General features: G+C 55.6%; 1 protein-coding gene across 6 annotated transcripts; it reads right to left on the bottom strand.

Moving 5' to 3' along the window:
* Positions 1-760: 760 nt before the first annotated feature.
* On the bottom strand, positions 761-10509 carry LZTS3 (leucine zipper tumor suppressor family member 3). Of its 6 annotated transcripts, none has more exons than XM_032859059.1 (5): positions 10381-10495; positions 5874-6036; positions 4836-5312; positions 3739-4539; positions 761-3353 (listed from the first exon to the last, which is right to left on the bottom strand). In XM_032859059.1, exons 2-5 carry the CDS (start codon positions 5943-5945, stop codon positions 2655-2657), a joined length of 2049 nt encoding a protein of 682 aa, XP_032714950.1. In that variant the 5' UTR covers positions 5946-6036; positions 10381-10495; the 3' UTR covers positions 761-2654. The 6 variants fall into 6 exon arrangements, with proteins under 6 accessions (XP_032714950.1, XP_032714948.1, XP_032714949.1 ...); XM_032859057.1 differs by having other exon boundaries at positions 3676-4539; XM_032859058.1 differs by lacking the exon at positions 10381-10495 and adding an exon at positions 6305-7546 and having other exon boundaries at positions 3676-4539.
* Between the last annotated feature and the right edge of the window lie 3754 nt (positions 10510-14263).

Consider the following 14263-nt stretch of genomic DNA (forward strand, 5'->3'; position numbering starts at 1 on the left):
CCTTCATGATAAAGTAGTGTGGCCTCCGTCTCTTGTGGAGCTGTGGCAGCCACCTTGTGGCACTGAGGGAACTACATGCTAAGGATGGGAGAGTAGAATGAAGTCTTATGTCCTTGAAGAACCAATACTTATGATGGGATGCTTGTGACCAGAATTGTCAGGTGAGAAAAAATAAACCACTCTTTAAGATCTTGTAAATATGGTTGTTACTTGTAGTGGGGTGCATTGCATTGCATTGCATTCTTGAGTCGGGGAGGGGGGCTTTGTGAAGATGACAGAGGCAGTTACATAAAGGACAGCGCTTACGCACAAAGGACAGTTCCCTGCTCACAGCATTCTTGGGTCCATTCTGCCTTTGGGGCTTCACCACTGATAACAACCTTGTTCTCAACCTTTGTGTTTTTGTCTTCTGCCCTCAAATATTGGCCAGTCACTGTAAGGTGGCTCAGGATACCACATCTAGCTGTCTTGCCTTCCAGCCAGCAGCCTGGTGTCCAGATGCTGAGTTAGAACCACCTTGAAACCCTTCAGGGTGACAATCTGAGCTGAAGAGAAAGCCCCATCGAGCAGAAACTTGGATCCACTCCTCCTGGGCAACATGGAGGAACTTGGGCTTTGGGCCAACCTTCTCGCATGGCCCAATGAGCACCTCCAGCCTCATACCTCCTCCCAAGAAATGTTTACTCCAGCTTTGACCTCCACACCCTCCTCACCTAGGCTTCACCTCCCCAACCTACAAAGACACAAGCAGGCCAAAGAATGCCACTCAAGAGGCTTTCTCCATTTTATTTCTTTGGGAAAAGAAAACGAAGTCTTTCCATCACATATGGTAGATATATATTTATATATATTTATATATAATTTCTTTTGTGTTTGGAAGTCCCAAAGCTGAGTCTGTTCATATTTTTTTCTATTTTTTTTTTTTTTTCCTACTAATGCCTTCTCTTCCCCCTGCCCCTCTGGCCCAGGCCCAGGTTCTGGGGCAGGTACAGTGAGGGGTGAGTAGAATGGGCAGTGATTGCCAGATGGCCCCCCCCACCCAGCTCAGAGATCTGGTGAGGGTCACCTGGAAGGGGCTGTGCAGAGGGATAGAGGCCACACAGAGGGGCACTCTTGTTTTTGTGGGGGATGCACAGCTCATTAAACAGTCACCAGTCATGGGAGGAGGCTGGTCAGGGGTTGGGGAACTTGCTCACAGTAGTTGCCAGCTCTCTCCACCCTGCCCTCCAAACCGAGTCTTGGGGGGTGGGAGGAAGAGAGTGAAAAGAGAGAAATACAAGGGCTGAGGGCCAAGCCTCCTCTAATTTTTATTGCTGGTGAATTAGAAATTTGCCTTTCCCTTCCTATCTTAGGAAGATAGACTCAGGATGCTGAGAGGAGGAGGGACATGACAGTGCTGTCCCAACCCCCACTGATGGCCATGCCAGGCCCACCTTGGGCAAACACTGGGCTACCTTGAGGTCCTGGGAACTCAGGGGTCAGTGTTCCTCTCAGGTAGCCTTGTCCTTCAAGGGCAATCACAACCATCCTCCCTCGCCCCCCCAAACAAAGGCCTCTGGCTCAGGCTTGGGCCCATTGGAGCTTGGAAGTGGGCAGTGCACCAAAGATCAAGCAGAATTTTCTACTGGAAGAAAAGGTGAGGTTGGGGGAAGAGGTGGCCTAGGACAATGATGTTCTTAGCGTGAAAGCAGAGGGAGGCTGGGGGAATCGAGTGGGAAAAGACACAGGGAGACATCACAGACACTCATATGACCTCAGAAACCGGGTGAGGGGAGTGCCTGAGAGGCAGGTAGCACTTAATAGCTGTAGTTAGAGCCAGACAGTGGCCCTGGGTGTGGGGTAAGCCAAGCAGATGGGGCTATCACCCTGTGGGGTCCTGGCCAGAAGGGTGGGGTAGAGCTAAGAAGCCTCCAGGTGACTCTTCCCAAGAACAGGAGAGCAGATCTTCCCTGGGCACTGAGTCTCCACCCCCAGCCTTCCCTATGGCCGGCCCCTGATATGTACATAGGGACATATACTCAGGACCAGGCCAGGCTCCAAGGCCTGAGCCCAAGAGACCTTGGGGGGAGGGGCTGGGCAGGTAGCCCTCTCAACCACATACAGGCTATCTGCTCCCACTTGTCCTGTCAATCTGCCCAGGGAGGGATAATAGGACAGGAAGGAGAGAGGCCAGGAGCCCAAGGTCTGTCAGCTTTGGCAGACCCCATGCAGACCCCCTCAGGCTACATGACCTCTGAAGTGACCACACAGAGCATCACCAGACACCGGGGTGGCCAACAGTAGCCACCCAGACCTACCCAGGGGCTGGGGCACCTCAGGGCACTACAGGCCTGCTGCCTCCCATCTCCAGCAAAACAGCGCCAAGACGGGGAGCAGGGGGCTCCCCCGCTGCCTGGGCCCCTCAATTCCCACACATGCCTCCCTCTCTCCCCTCCTTGGGAGGAGGGTCCAAAGGGGCTGCCCAGAGGGCCAGTGGTAGAGCCCCAAGGGCACCCCGTGCGGGGAGGGGAGGGACCTGGTCACAGCTGCTTTGAGAACCTCTTTGGTCTGGGGACATGGGAGACATGGGGAAGAGACATGGCAGGGAAGGGACACTGGGGACTCTGGCCTTTGACAAGGGCACTTGTCAAAAGGCCACATGCCCAGGTAGGGGATCAGATTTCCGTGGACTCAATGCGCTCGAGGCGGGAGGGTGTCCAGGCTTTCTTCTCCTCGCCGTGTTGTGGGGTGGGTGTGCTGGCCCCCCCAGCTGACCCGCGCTCCCGCAACCGCCGCTCCAGCTGCTGGTTGCGCTGGTACATCTCCACGTAACTCAGCTGCAGTTGCTTCTGGTACTCGATGACCTTCTCCTTCTCCTCCAGCCACACGCGGCGCTCCTCCGCGAAGCTGGCGCCCTGGCGCTCCCGGGCTCGCCGCTCAGCCGCCAGCTCGGCCTGCAGCCGCCCCACCTCCCGCCGCAGGGCCCGCGTCCCGCTCTCCCCGCCAGCATCCACCTCCCCGTCCAAGGAAACCAACGAGGCGGCGGCGGCCACCCCGGCCTGCCGGCGCATCTTGGCCTCGTCGCTCTCGCACGTGGCCAGGGCATCCTGGGGCTCGGCAGGGTCCACCGGGGTCAGGGCGGGCTTGAGGCACGCCGCGGGCAGCTCCGCCTCACTCAACTCCAGGCTGGCCTGCTTGCTGCCGAAGGAGTCCCTCAGGCTGAGCAGCTGCTCCTCCTTCTCTCGCAGCGAGGCCCGGCCCTCCCGCAGCTGCGAGCGCAGCCCCACGATCTCACTCAGCTTCTGGGACACGTCCGCCTGCGAGTCCTTCAGCTGCTGCTTCAGGAGGGAGATCTCCCCTGCCTTCTGGCACACCTGGGCAGGGGCAGGGACGAAGAGGACCAGGGTCAAGGCAGAGCCCCACGGCCGGGCACCCCAGCCCCAGGCCCCAGTATCCCCAGAAGCCAGGTTAACTCGTGGGTCACACAGGAACAACCCAGCGGGCCCTCCTTGGACTCAGGACACATGTGGCTAATCTCACACAGACCCCCGGGCCACTCTGGCCCTCACAGACCCTCATCTGTTCTGTCCCCCTCCCCTTCACTCCCCTGTGACAGTGGGCCACAGCTCTGGGTTTCTCCAGAGTGACAGAAGGAGGGAGACTCAGAAAGAGAAAGCCCAAGCCCCCTGCCCGCACCTCCCACTTAGTTTCCTCCATCCGGGGCAGGAAGTCAGCCTGCTCCTTCTGGCAGGCGGCCACCTTGTCCTCAAGCTCTTCCCGCTGCCGCATCAGCCGGGCTGCCTCCTCCTGCAGCTGCTTCTTGTCCTGCTGCAGCCGCAGCACCTGCAGCTGGAGGCCCTGCTGGGCGCGCTGGGCGCGGCGGGCCACCTGCTGCAGCTTCCCGCTGCAACCCTGCCGCAGCTCTGCCAGCTCACGCTCCCATGCCTTCTGCCGCTCCTCCAGCACCTGGGCCACCGCCGCCTCGCTCTGCTCCAGGCTCCGTCGCAGAGCTGCCACCTCCTGTTCCTTCTCCCACAGCCGCTCCTCGAGCTCCTGGATCAGAGCACTGGGCGAGGGTGGTGAGCACGCCGCGAACGGCAGGCCTCCACCTCCGCCCTCCCCCGAGCCCAGGTGGCCTGGCCGCCCCATGGAGGAGGACGACCCACTCTTGCTGGAGGCCCGCCCACTGTCAGAGGTTCCTAGGTCCTGGTAGCCCGAACCACCCCCGCCGCTGCCGCTGCTTCCGCTGCCGTAGGTGGCAGTGCCAATGCGGTTGATGTGGCTGGTGGAGGCACTGAGGGGCGCCAGGTGCTGGCTGTAGCTGGAGCTGTAGGTGGGCAGGCTTGTGAGTGAGTTCCTGCCCGAGTCGGAGAGGCCGCCCCCACCCCCGCCCGATGGGGTCATGGTCCGAGACTTGTCCAGTCCACCCTTGAGACCACCAGGGCCCTGTCGTCCCTCGGGAGTACCATTAGTCTGCGGGGGACACAAGTTCTGCATGGAGTGGAAGTTCTTGGGTACAACAGGCTTGAAGGCCGAAGGCCTAACTAGCGGCTCTGAGCACTGAGTAAAAAGCAAGCAAGGGGGGAGCAGGTATCAGAATGTGGCCTTAACCCAGGCCCCTCCTCTTCCCTCTAGCTGAGAGAAGTTCAGCCTCACCCCCTATTAATCTCCATCCTGGAAGTCCCTCCCAGCTGGGTCTCCACCTCATGGCCAAGTCTCTACCTGGAACCACCAGCTAGACTTGGCCCCCAGGACCCCACCCCGTGACTCCCCAGCCCAACCTCCAGGGCCCACACCTTACCTTCCTCTCTGAACTACCCCCCCCCCCCCCGCCGAGAAAGGCCCTAAGGACTGACCTGGTCTAGCTTGCCAGAGGTGGCCAAGAGCTTAGGTGGATGGCTGGGCTCGCGATACTGTGGTGGGGCCTTGTCGCTGCTGCCGCTGCTGCTACTGCCACCACTGCTGCCCACCACGTTGCCGCAGACATCAGTGTGGTCGCTGCCCCGCAGCTCGCCATTGAGGTAGAGGGAGTTGGCGAGAGCCTTGTCTTCTGAGGGGTAACGGCCTGGCCTCTCCCTGCCGGCCCCGCCACCGCTGTTTCGGGGGCCGGGGAAGCTGCCCTGGCTGCCCCCACCCCCCGTGCGGGTGCCCACGCTCTTCATGGCGAACTCCTGGGCGTGGGCCACCCCACTGCCCACACTGCCCATGGCCAGCCGAGGGTCTGGGGGTCCGAGCTCAGAGGGCCGAGGGGCAAAGGCCAGGAGAGGATCCCGCCCTGGGTCAGCGCGCACAGGCAGTGTCTCCAGCTTCGCCATGACTAAGCCAGGGGGGCACTGTGGGCACAGGGGGGAAGGCAAATATAGGTCAGCCCCACCCCCACCACCCCAGCAGAGTCAGCCCGAGCAGCACTTGCACCCAGCCCTTCAGTGTCCCTTCCTTATAATGGACACAAGAGTTCCCAGACTCCCAGGATGGAGGAACGGGGCTGGAGTAAGAATGACAGCCTGGTAATGGGTTGCCCTGATCGTGTCCAAACCCCAGGGCACCATGCACATACCCTCCCAGCTTTGCTCAGCTCAGCATTCCACCCCTCAGCTCCTGCCTCAACCCCACATCCTCCATGAGCCCCAACTCCCCACTGCAACCCCCAAAACTTAGGCACTCTTTACCCTGGGTTTGAATCCCTATAACCCAACCTTATGGGCTGGACAGACAGGGTTGGAAGGGTACAACAATACTTGAATTCAATAGGGAACCTCAGAAATTAAGGGAAGGCGAGAATCCACCCCTAACCAAATCTTCTGAGTAGGGGTCTTTCCCAGCCCCCTAACCTAGGGTGTTGCAGTCAAGGGCAGAAGTGGAGGCTCACTACCAGCGCAGGCTCCTCTCCTTGCCTTTCCAAGGGGGTGGGGGGCCGACGGGTCCTCAAGCCTGGGACCCTCCGAGGCCCGGTCTGCAGGGGCCATGTGCCTCACTCTCGCAGTCGGGGCTCGGCCCGAACCGGCTGGGCGACTTTGGACGGGCCGACTGAGCCATCCCGGACTGCAGTTTTCTCCTCTGCGAAATGGGAGGAATGAAGGACCTACCTCATGCAGCTGCCGAGCGCCGGGCGCCCCGAGGCGACGGGCGCGGGAGGGACGGGAGTCTTGTCGGGGGAGGGGGTGGGTGCCGCCGCGCGCCCCTGGGTCGCATGTGGGCGCCACCTCGGGCACGCCCCGCCCCCCCACGGACGGCTGGGGACCGTGGCCGTAGAGCGTAGCGAGGGGACCTTCCGGAGGTCTTCCCAACTCTGCCGCACGAGGGGCCCCTTCCCCACGGTCAGTACCTCTGCAGAAGCCCGGGTGCTGGCTGAGGCTGGGACAGAGGACGCGGTGTCACCAGCTGCGGCCGCTGGCAGTGCCTCGCTCTCAGTCCCCGTTTCCCACAGGTGGGCGGGGCGATGGGCGGGGCTTCCGTCCCCAGCTGCGCCCGCAGGGGATTCCGCGCCTCCCATCCGCTCTAAGAATTCCCTGCCACCGGGAAGACTTCCTGGATTACCCCCTTCCCCCGTTCCCTTTGGACCTTGAACCGTGAAGTCCTCTGAGCCCTTCCATGAGCGCGCTCCCCCCATCCCCCAAGGCCAGCCCACAAGAGCAGGAGGAGCAGCGCAGGCATGCAGACAGGGCCTCGGGTTACCTGTGCTCATAGAGGCCCCACTTCCTGGTTCCTTTGTCTCAAATCCACACCGGGGAACACCTGCCCTAGAGATCTGCATAATCTGGCGGGGCCAAGGCACCAGGCAGTGCTAGTCGTGGAGGCAGGCCCTCAGAACCAAATCCACTTTCCCCCAAGGAGCCCTACTTCTCTACCAAGGTGAAGGGGTCCGGGCGGCACTCCATGACCCTCCAGTGCCCCTCAGACTATCTTCTAGCCAGGTGCCCATTCTGGTGCTGCGTCCTTCCTATTAGACCCCGACCTGGGGAACCTGACAAAACTCTTGTCCTTCAGGAGTCTTTTGGCCACCACACCTGGAATTACAGCCCTAAGTGTTTGGAAACTTCACCACCAAGCCAGGCCCCACTGCCTTTGTAAAATTCCATTCTCTCAGCATCTGTCCACCCAGGGGTGGAGAACAGCACTCTACCACCTTCCTCCCATGAGCCAGTCTATCCCCACATACACGGCTGAGTCTAGGCTGAGGCAAGAGAGGAACCTAGTGCAGAATTTCAGCGCAGTGTCACCAAGTGCAAGACCCTGAGAGAGAGTGCCTCTCAGGCCCCCCTCTAGACCCTGCTCTGCCTCTGCTCCCCACACACTCCAGCCCAGTTACCCCTCAATCCCCAAATCCCCTTCCCACCCTTAAGCATGACCCCTTTCTCAGCATCCTTGGGTGCAATGTATGGAGGAACTGAGGACTGGGAGGATGAAGGCTGAGTGGCCTGAGGCTTGAAACTAGTGCCAAGGCCTGGGCGGGGTCTGGGAGGAAGAACTGACAAAACTTCACAGAGATGGGGTTCGGGGTGGGGGTAAGGGAGGAATCCAAGCTGGGGAACCAGGGTGGGTGTGACACCCTTAACAAAACAGGGTGAGATGTTTAGGGGAAATAGGTACTTTGGGAAAGACCACACAGAGACCTCTTTCACAGTGGGTGGAAAGAGACTGCGATGATTAGCATTTGAGGGTATATGGGCGGGGCCCCACACGGAGGGAAGGTGGCAGGGCCCCAGAAGCCTGGGAGGCAGCCTGGATGCAAGAAAGAGGCCAGAAGAAGGCAGGCCCTGGAGAACAAGCTGGGGGGCTTCCAGAATGTCGGAGCAGCTTCCAGTGTGAGAAAGGGGCCAGGTAAAGTCGGGATTGGAGAGTGTATCCTAGATCTGGCAGGTGGAAACCTCACTGTAAGAGAATGGCTTCAGAAAAGGGGTGCATGGCCAAGCCAGGCTACAAGGGTGGTTGGGTCTGGAGGGAAAGATGGGAGAGTTCCCTAGTGAAGGAGGAGGCCTGAGAAGGCAATAACTTAAGGTCTTTGGGATCCAAAGGCACTTTTTCTAATTTTAAATTAAGCATTCTAGAAACCTGAGTATGTTGCTATGCTGAAGGAAGATGCCAACAGTGAGATGAGCTAGGCAAGAGGGTTCCACCAGATGCCTGGATGTGGGCAAGAGCAAACCTCAGAAGTGATCATGTTGATCACCAGAGTAACAGGGGACAGTGTTTGGTAGGGTGCTTTCTGAGATGCAGGGTACAGTACAAACATGCGGTACTACCTTCTCTGATCCACAAAAGGAGGATCTGACCACAGGTTGAAGCTTCTCATAGGCTACTCTGTGCCACTGTTGCCCTGGGATGTGTGTGGTTCCCAGACAAGCTCAATGCCCAGAGTCCTAGATGGAAATGAGGTGTTCCCAGGAATGTCTCCTGGGACCATCTCCTGCTCTACCTGGGGAGTCCTTGACTGTCAACCCACAGCAGCTCTCCCTGGAGCCTCATTCCCCAAAGATTGTCTTGCCATAATTCTAACCTGTCATGATCAATCCTGTGCAAGCGTTTCCTGCCCCTTGTTTCTTTGAGTCTGGGCCACTGCAGCTTCTTTTCTCAAAACCCCACCAGGGAGCTGGCAGGACGAAGAGCATTTGTTCCCTGATAGGCAGAAACTGAGCCCGGGGTGGGGGGGCGGATTTGAGCTTCATATATGGGCTGGGGTCCTGAACTGGTCCAGGGGGCTGAGCATGGTCCACATAGGCGGCCTCAAGGCATCAGCCCAACAACCTGAGATGACAGCCTGTTGCCCAACTCTGCCACTATCTCTGCACCATCAGCCTTCAGTGCCTGGGACATTATGCAGAGTACTGATGGTCATAAAGCGGTCAAATGAATTGTACCCGGGCTCTACATGGGCAGGTCCCTCCAACCCACAGTGACCACTCAACTCCTCCTTCCCTGTGTCACTCCCAAAGCTAAGAACACTCCACCCTTCTCTTGTGGTCTCAGAGGCCCTATACCAGCCCATTCGCCCCCTAAAGCTTTCAGTAGCCCCTCTTGCCAGCACCCTTACTGGAGGGTCCTCGCTGGCCTTTCCCCCCCTGCACTCCCTCCCACACACAGCTGTTAGGGGACTCTTTCTAAAAGGCAAAGCTGATCTTGTCCCTGCTTTGCCCAGATTCTTCCATGAGCAGCACCAAGAACAGTTGACACGAGTTCTGGAGGCATCAGCTCAAGTGCAAATCCCAGCTGAACTGATTAGGGGTGAATGAATGCAGGTTACTTCACCAAGGGTTCTCACACCTACCTTACAGGGATTTTAAGAAGTAAATGTATTGTGGGTAAAAGGCCTTGCATTCCTCTCAGTCCCCAGAACAAGAGCAGAGCTTGCAGTGGGCCTCCAAGGCATCTTCCGCTGACCATCCTGTTTCTCCTGACCTGAGCTCCTCTCTGCTCCACACAAAATCTCTTCCCAGCTCTCTATGCCCACCTTGCATCCTTCAAGGACCAATCCAAATGCTGCCTCCCAGGAGAGCTTCCCCGATAGCCGCTGGAGAGCAGGGGCTTGGGAGCACTTGGCTCAGGCTACTCCAGGGAGATTTCACTCTGAGGCTTCCCCAGGGGTTGGCCTGGGGTTGCCCTGGGGGCACAGATGGCAGAGTCCTGGGGGGGGGTCTCTGGGCCTAGACCTCGAGGAGATGCAGAGAGAATGCTGTGGGAATGCTCGTTATGAGCAATGCGAAGAGGCAGTGAATCTGGACAGGAAAATCAGGAAGGGCTTCCTGGAAGAAGGGCTGAGGGAGAATGGGGACTGAGGGTACTATAGGGCTTTTGGGGTGCAGAGGTCTTCAGAACTTCTTGGTTGGGATGTGTGAGAGGAGATCCACCTTCTCTTGGTGTCAACGGGGGAAGGGAGCCATCTCCTAGATCCTGGCTCTGGTGAAGCTGGTGTTTAAGGACTGAGGGGGCTGACAGCGCCCCCCCTACCCCAGCACACACACGCGCGCACACACGAGCTTTCGCGCAGGGGAGTGGGGGTGTTCGCCATTCACCAGCAGTCCACGGCCCGCAGCGCCAGTAGATAGAGACCCTGGCCACGAGCTGTCCTGAGGAGGTGCCCAAGGGTCTCTGTGGTGCAGGAAATACCTCTCGCATCTTCCCTAGCTCCCTACCAGCGCGTGTGGCCCCGGGGGGCGGGGCGCAGAGGGAAGAGGTGACATAATCCGGGCCGCACCCCCTCCGGCCGCCACCTCCCCCCAGGCCTGGTGAAGCATCCATGACATCATCGGCCTTATCTCCACTCCCCTCCCCCGCCCCGGGACCCCAGCAGCGGGACGCACCCCCTCCCCAGCTCCGGGTCCGGCAGGACGAGCGTCGCAGTGCAGCGGGCACGGCTACAGGTCGGAGCCGGGAGGGGTGCCGCGGTGGGCCGGCCTCACTTACTCGCTGCCTCAGGGTCCAGCGCGGGGTCCTCGGAGCGGGCACCACCGTCCCGGCTCGCTGGCGCAGCCCGAAGCCCGCCCGGCGGGGCGCGCGGCGCGGGCCCGGCTCGGCTCCGCGCCCCTCCCGCTCCCCGCCCGGGCCCCGCCCACCCGCGGCTGCGGCAAACGCGGGCCCGCCCTCCGGCCACGCCCCCCAGGGCCGCCAATCCCCAGGCTGGGGCGGGGCGCAGCGCCTTAACCCTTTTGCAGCTGCGTCGGGGTTCGCGCGTGGGACCCCTCTATCTCACCCTCTCCAGGGCTGCGTAAGTCGGTCCGAGGCCCTCTGCTCGTTGCCTGTTACCCACCCCCAAACCCCTTGGGTTCACCCCCCAGGCTCTGATCTCCAATAAATCCAGTGGGACCGCGCCCTCCGCCACTTCTTTGGCAATTGGGAGGAGCCTCTCCGGTTTGGGGAAGGGGCTCTCGATGTGGACCCCGACCCCTATTCCTCTCCCGCTCCTGCTCTTCCCGACGCGGCCTCCCAGCGGACGCCGTGAGACTGCAAGTCTGCAAGGTGGGGGCGGGGCGAGCCCTCCCGGAGGGAATCTGACACCGCGGAAGGAAGACCCGCTTGGGCGCGGAGACCGCAGGCCGGCGTGTAAGGGGCTTCGAAGGGCCGTGACTCTGTCCGGCAGCAAACGGAGCCTGTTTGAAACTTGCTGCTGCGGAGGCTCACCGTCCGTGGGGTAGAAGAAGGGCAGCGAGGAAAAAGATACACATTACAATCCAGCAAGGTGTGAGTGCTTTCACCCAGTGCCCCACACGTGGCATGAGACCTGGCCCCGACCCCCACGCTGCATCCGGAGGCCAGTGGGGGTGAGATGAGGACTTCGTCCCTACCCGGAGTATCAGTTTCGCACGCGCCTGCTTCGTTCTGTACCGGGAGCGATCATTCAGCCCCGGCTGGCCCGGGAGGGCTGCAGGGAGGAAGCCGGCCGGGACTGGAGGTCTTAGCTTCGAATTCGACGAATATGGCGGGGTTAGCAAACCAAGCGTAGGGTTTAGCATTAGTGAAAGCCTGGAGGCACAAACGGTCTGTCCTGAAAACTGCAGCGCCTCCACTCTAGCTGGGATTTAACCCGTGGTATAATCGTTGTTATTTGGTCATTGCTGATTTGTTTGGTTATCAGTCATCCCATTTTATAGTACATATTTCTTGCTATTACCTGTTTTCTGGATTTTTCCATATTTGCTTTTGTTTTCTATAGTGGTCTGCAAGATAGAAAGCCTATGTTTAATTCTCCTGGTGGTTGCCTTTGAGTTTATCAAGTAAAAATATAGGTTTTTCACAAATCATTAAAGTCAATGACAAATCATCCCTTTTTATATTCCTCTTTATGTAATGACAAATTTAATGTGCTTTTCCATCTCGAGGCCTGCTGCCCTCGTACCTTATATCTGTCCCTTTAATCCAGGATGATAGACCCAGTTTTGTTTACACTTCTTTTTCAAGCCACAAAATCCTGTTTTTCAATCATTGTCTTTGGCTTTTGCCAACTCTTTAGTTGGTATCAATGTCACTGCCAGTTTTTTATGCTCTAATTTTTCTATTCCTCAGTCAGACCCATCCCTCATTTTATTGGTGATTTCAGGGAAGACTCCTGAATGTATTTTTCCTACGCCTTTTCCCTAAGTAAAATGCCTTTCTACTGTCTTTACACACTAATACACCTTATGGTTTGACTGTTTATAGAATTCTTGCATCTCCAAGGCTCTCTTGTGCTTATCCCATTGTCTTTTGGGTCTTAAAATGGTAGCAAGTACACCCGAAACTAACATAATGTTAATATGTCAATTTTATCTCCAAACAAGGTAGCAAAGCTGGTCTGTTCTGTGTTAAGTGAGCAATTTGCCCAGTGCTTCTTAGGATTTTTCTTTATCCTTAAAAGTTAAATATTTACCAACAGAAGTCTATTAATTTTCTAGAAAAGAAGTGGACTTTTCAGCTTAGAAAAGTTTTCTTCTAATATGTTCCTGTCCATTCTATGAACAGGGTTGCTTTGGGCTTTTTTTTTTTTTTCCTCTCCTAAAATTATCACATTAGATTACCACTGTCAATTAAATCTCTTCATCCTTTTTCTCTGCATTCTGAGAGAATATCTCGTGTTTTTCTTCACAAGCAAGGAGCCCACTGAACAGGGAGCCAGACAGGGGGTTCAATCCCAGGATCCCAGGATCATGACCCAAGCTGCCCAAGGCAGACACTCAACTGACTGAGCCATGCAGGTGCCCCTAATTCTGCTTGTTATATCTTCCTTTGATCTTACCCAATTTCTATCCCACCTCTGTCTTGATCTCAGTTCATCTCTTTTTAGTTTTCTGTTCCTATTTTATAGAGAATGTGGTTTTGCATTTTAAGAAGAACAACAGGAAAATAAGGGAGTATCCTAGCTGATTCTGTTCTAATGTATATGAAAGTCTTGATAAAGTGGACCATTTTCTGGGAAATACAATTACAAAAATAAAAAGGATGTTGAAAACATTATCTAAGAAATATGTCCAAAAAAGGCTCTGGGCTCAGATGGTTTAATGGAAGGATTGTCTCAAACTTTCAGTGAATCCTTACCCTGTAAATTTGTATTACATCCCAGAAAAGTTAGAAAGCTATTTCATTTTATGAGACTATAATTCTCCTTATATCATTTCCTAATAAAGATAGCATAAAAGGGAAAACAGCAAACAAATTATACTTATCAATTCTGGGGGGGAAATTGCTAAAGACAACTCAAGGAAATAAAATTAAGTATGACTGTATATGAAATTAGTCCATGAGTTTGTTAAATGAGAAAAAGAAAAAAACAAACAGTTGTCATAATATATGCCAAAAAGTCATTCAAAAATCAGTGCCCTAAAAGAACCTTCCTGATTAACCAGAAACAGTTGAAGTTAAGATTCGCTATTTTGTGTCTTGACATCTGGTAAAATCAAGAGTGCCTCAAATAGCTGAACTGAACGTTGCTCTTGCCAAACAATCCTCCTTATCAAATCAACCAGGTGCCATTTCTGCTTATCTCTGAGAGCAGGTCTCAGTTCTTTGCCAGCCTGTGGAATCATTCAAACAAACCAATCACATTCCCTGCAGGAACAACAGGCACACCTCAGCCTGTTACTGCTACAAAGCTTGTCTGTCCTCTGGTTGTTCACTGCATTTGTGAGTGTGACACCTGGATGTCCCCATGTGGCCTGTGGGCTCCTCCTCCTTTCCTGAGCCATGAGGATAGGGGACTGACAAACCCCTGTCGGTCCCACCTGTCCAGTGTCAGGGGCTGTGTTTGGCCATCCCCGTAACCCTAGGGTGGGAACTCCTTCCTCACCAATGGTAAAGAGGTGATTAAAACAAGAGTCTATTATTACAATAAAGCTGGGAGGGGAAGAGTGTATCAGACTGACAAAACTTAAAAACTGATGATACTGCATGCTGGTGAGGCTGTAGGGAAACAGGAACTCACGGTGTTTTTGAGAGTGTAAATTGGTACAACCTTTTGGGAGGACAGTTGGGTCATAGATATATAAAAATGTGCAAAGTGCATATCCTCAGACTTAGCAATTCCATTCTGGGAAGAAATGCTGTCACAAATAATATGATAGATGTGCAAAGAGAAGTCACTGACATACTGACTGTAATAGAAACATTTAAACATAAGTACTATTAATGGAAGAATGAGTAAATGAATCACAATGCATCCAGTGCAATGTAACATTCGTGATGTAAAAGAATGGCATAGTTGTCTATTTGTTGACATAGATGACTATAGTAAGTGAAAATAAAGCAAGGAGCAGAATCCTATGTATGCACGCTCTAACTCTTCTATTATTTTATTTATTTATTTATTAAATATTTCTTT

The sequence above is a fragment of the Lontra canadensis genome, unplaced genomic scaffold, assembly GCF_010015895.1.
Source record: "Lontra canadensis isolate GAN:19392208 unplaced genomic scaffold, GSC_riverotter_1.0 scaffold16, whole genome shotgun sequence".
Lineage (NCBI taxonomy): Eukaryota > Metazoa > Chordata > Mammalia > Carnivora > Mustelidae > Lontra > Lontra canadensis.

Excerpts from the sequence above, each read along its gene's own strand:
- LZTS3 (XM_032859057.1), bottom strand. The coding sequence starts at position 5,945 with ATGGCCCCTGCAGACCGGGCCTCGGAGGGTCCCAGGCTTGAGGACCCG. Across the intron at positions 5,313-5,873 it reads CCCCCCACCCCCTTGGAAAG|TGCCCCCCTGGCTTAGTCAT; the intron begins GCAAGGAGAGGA and ends CTGTGCCCACAG. Across the intron at positions 3,354-3,675 it reads TGGAGGAAACTAAGTGGGAG|GTGTGCCAGAAGGCAGGGGA; the intron begins GTGCGGGCAGGG and ends GCCCCTGCCCAG.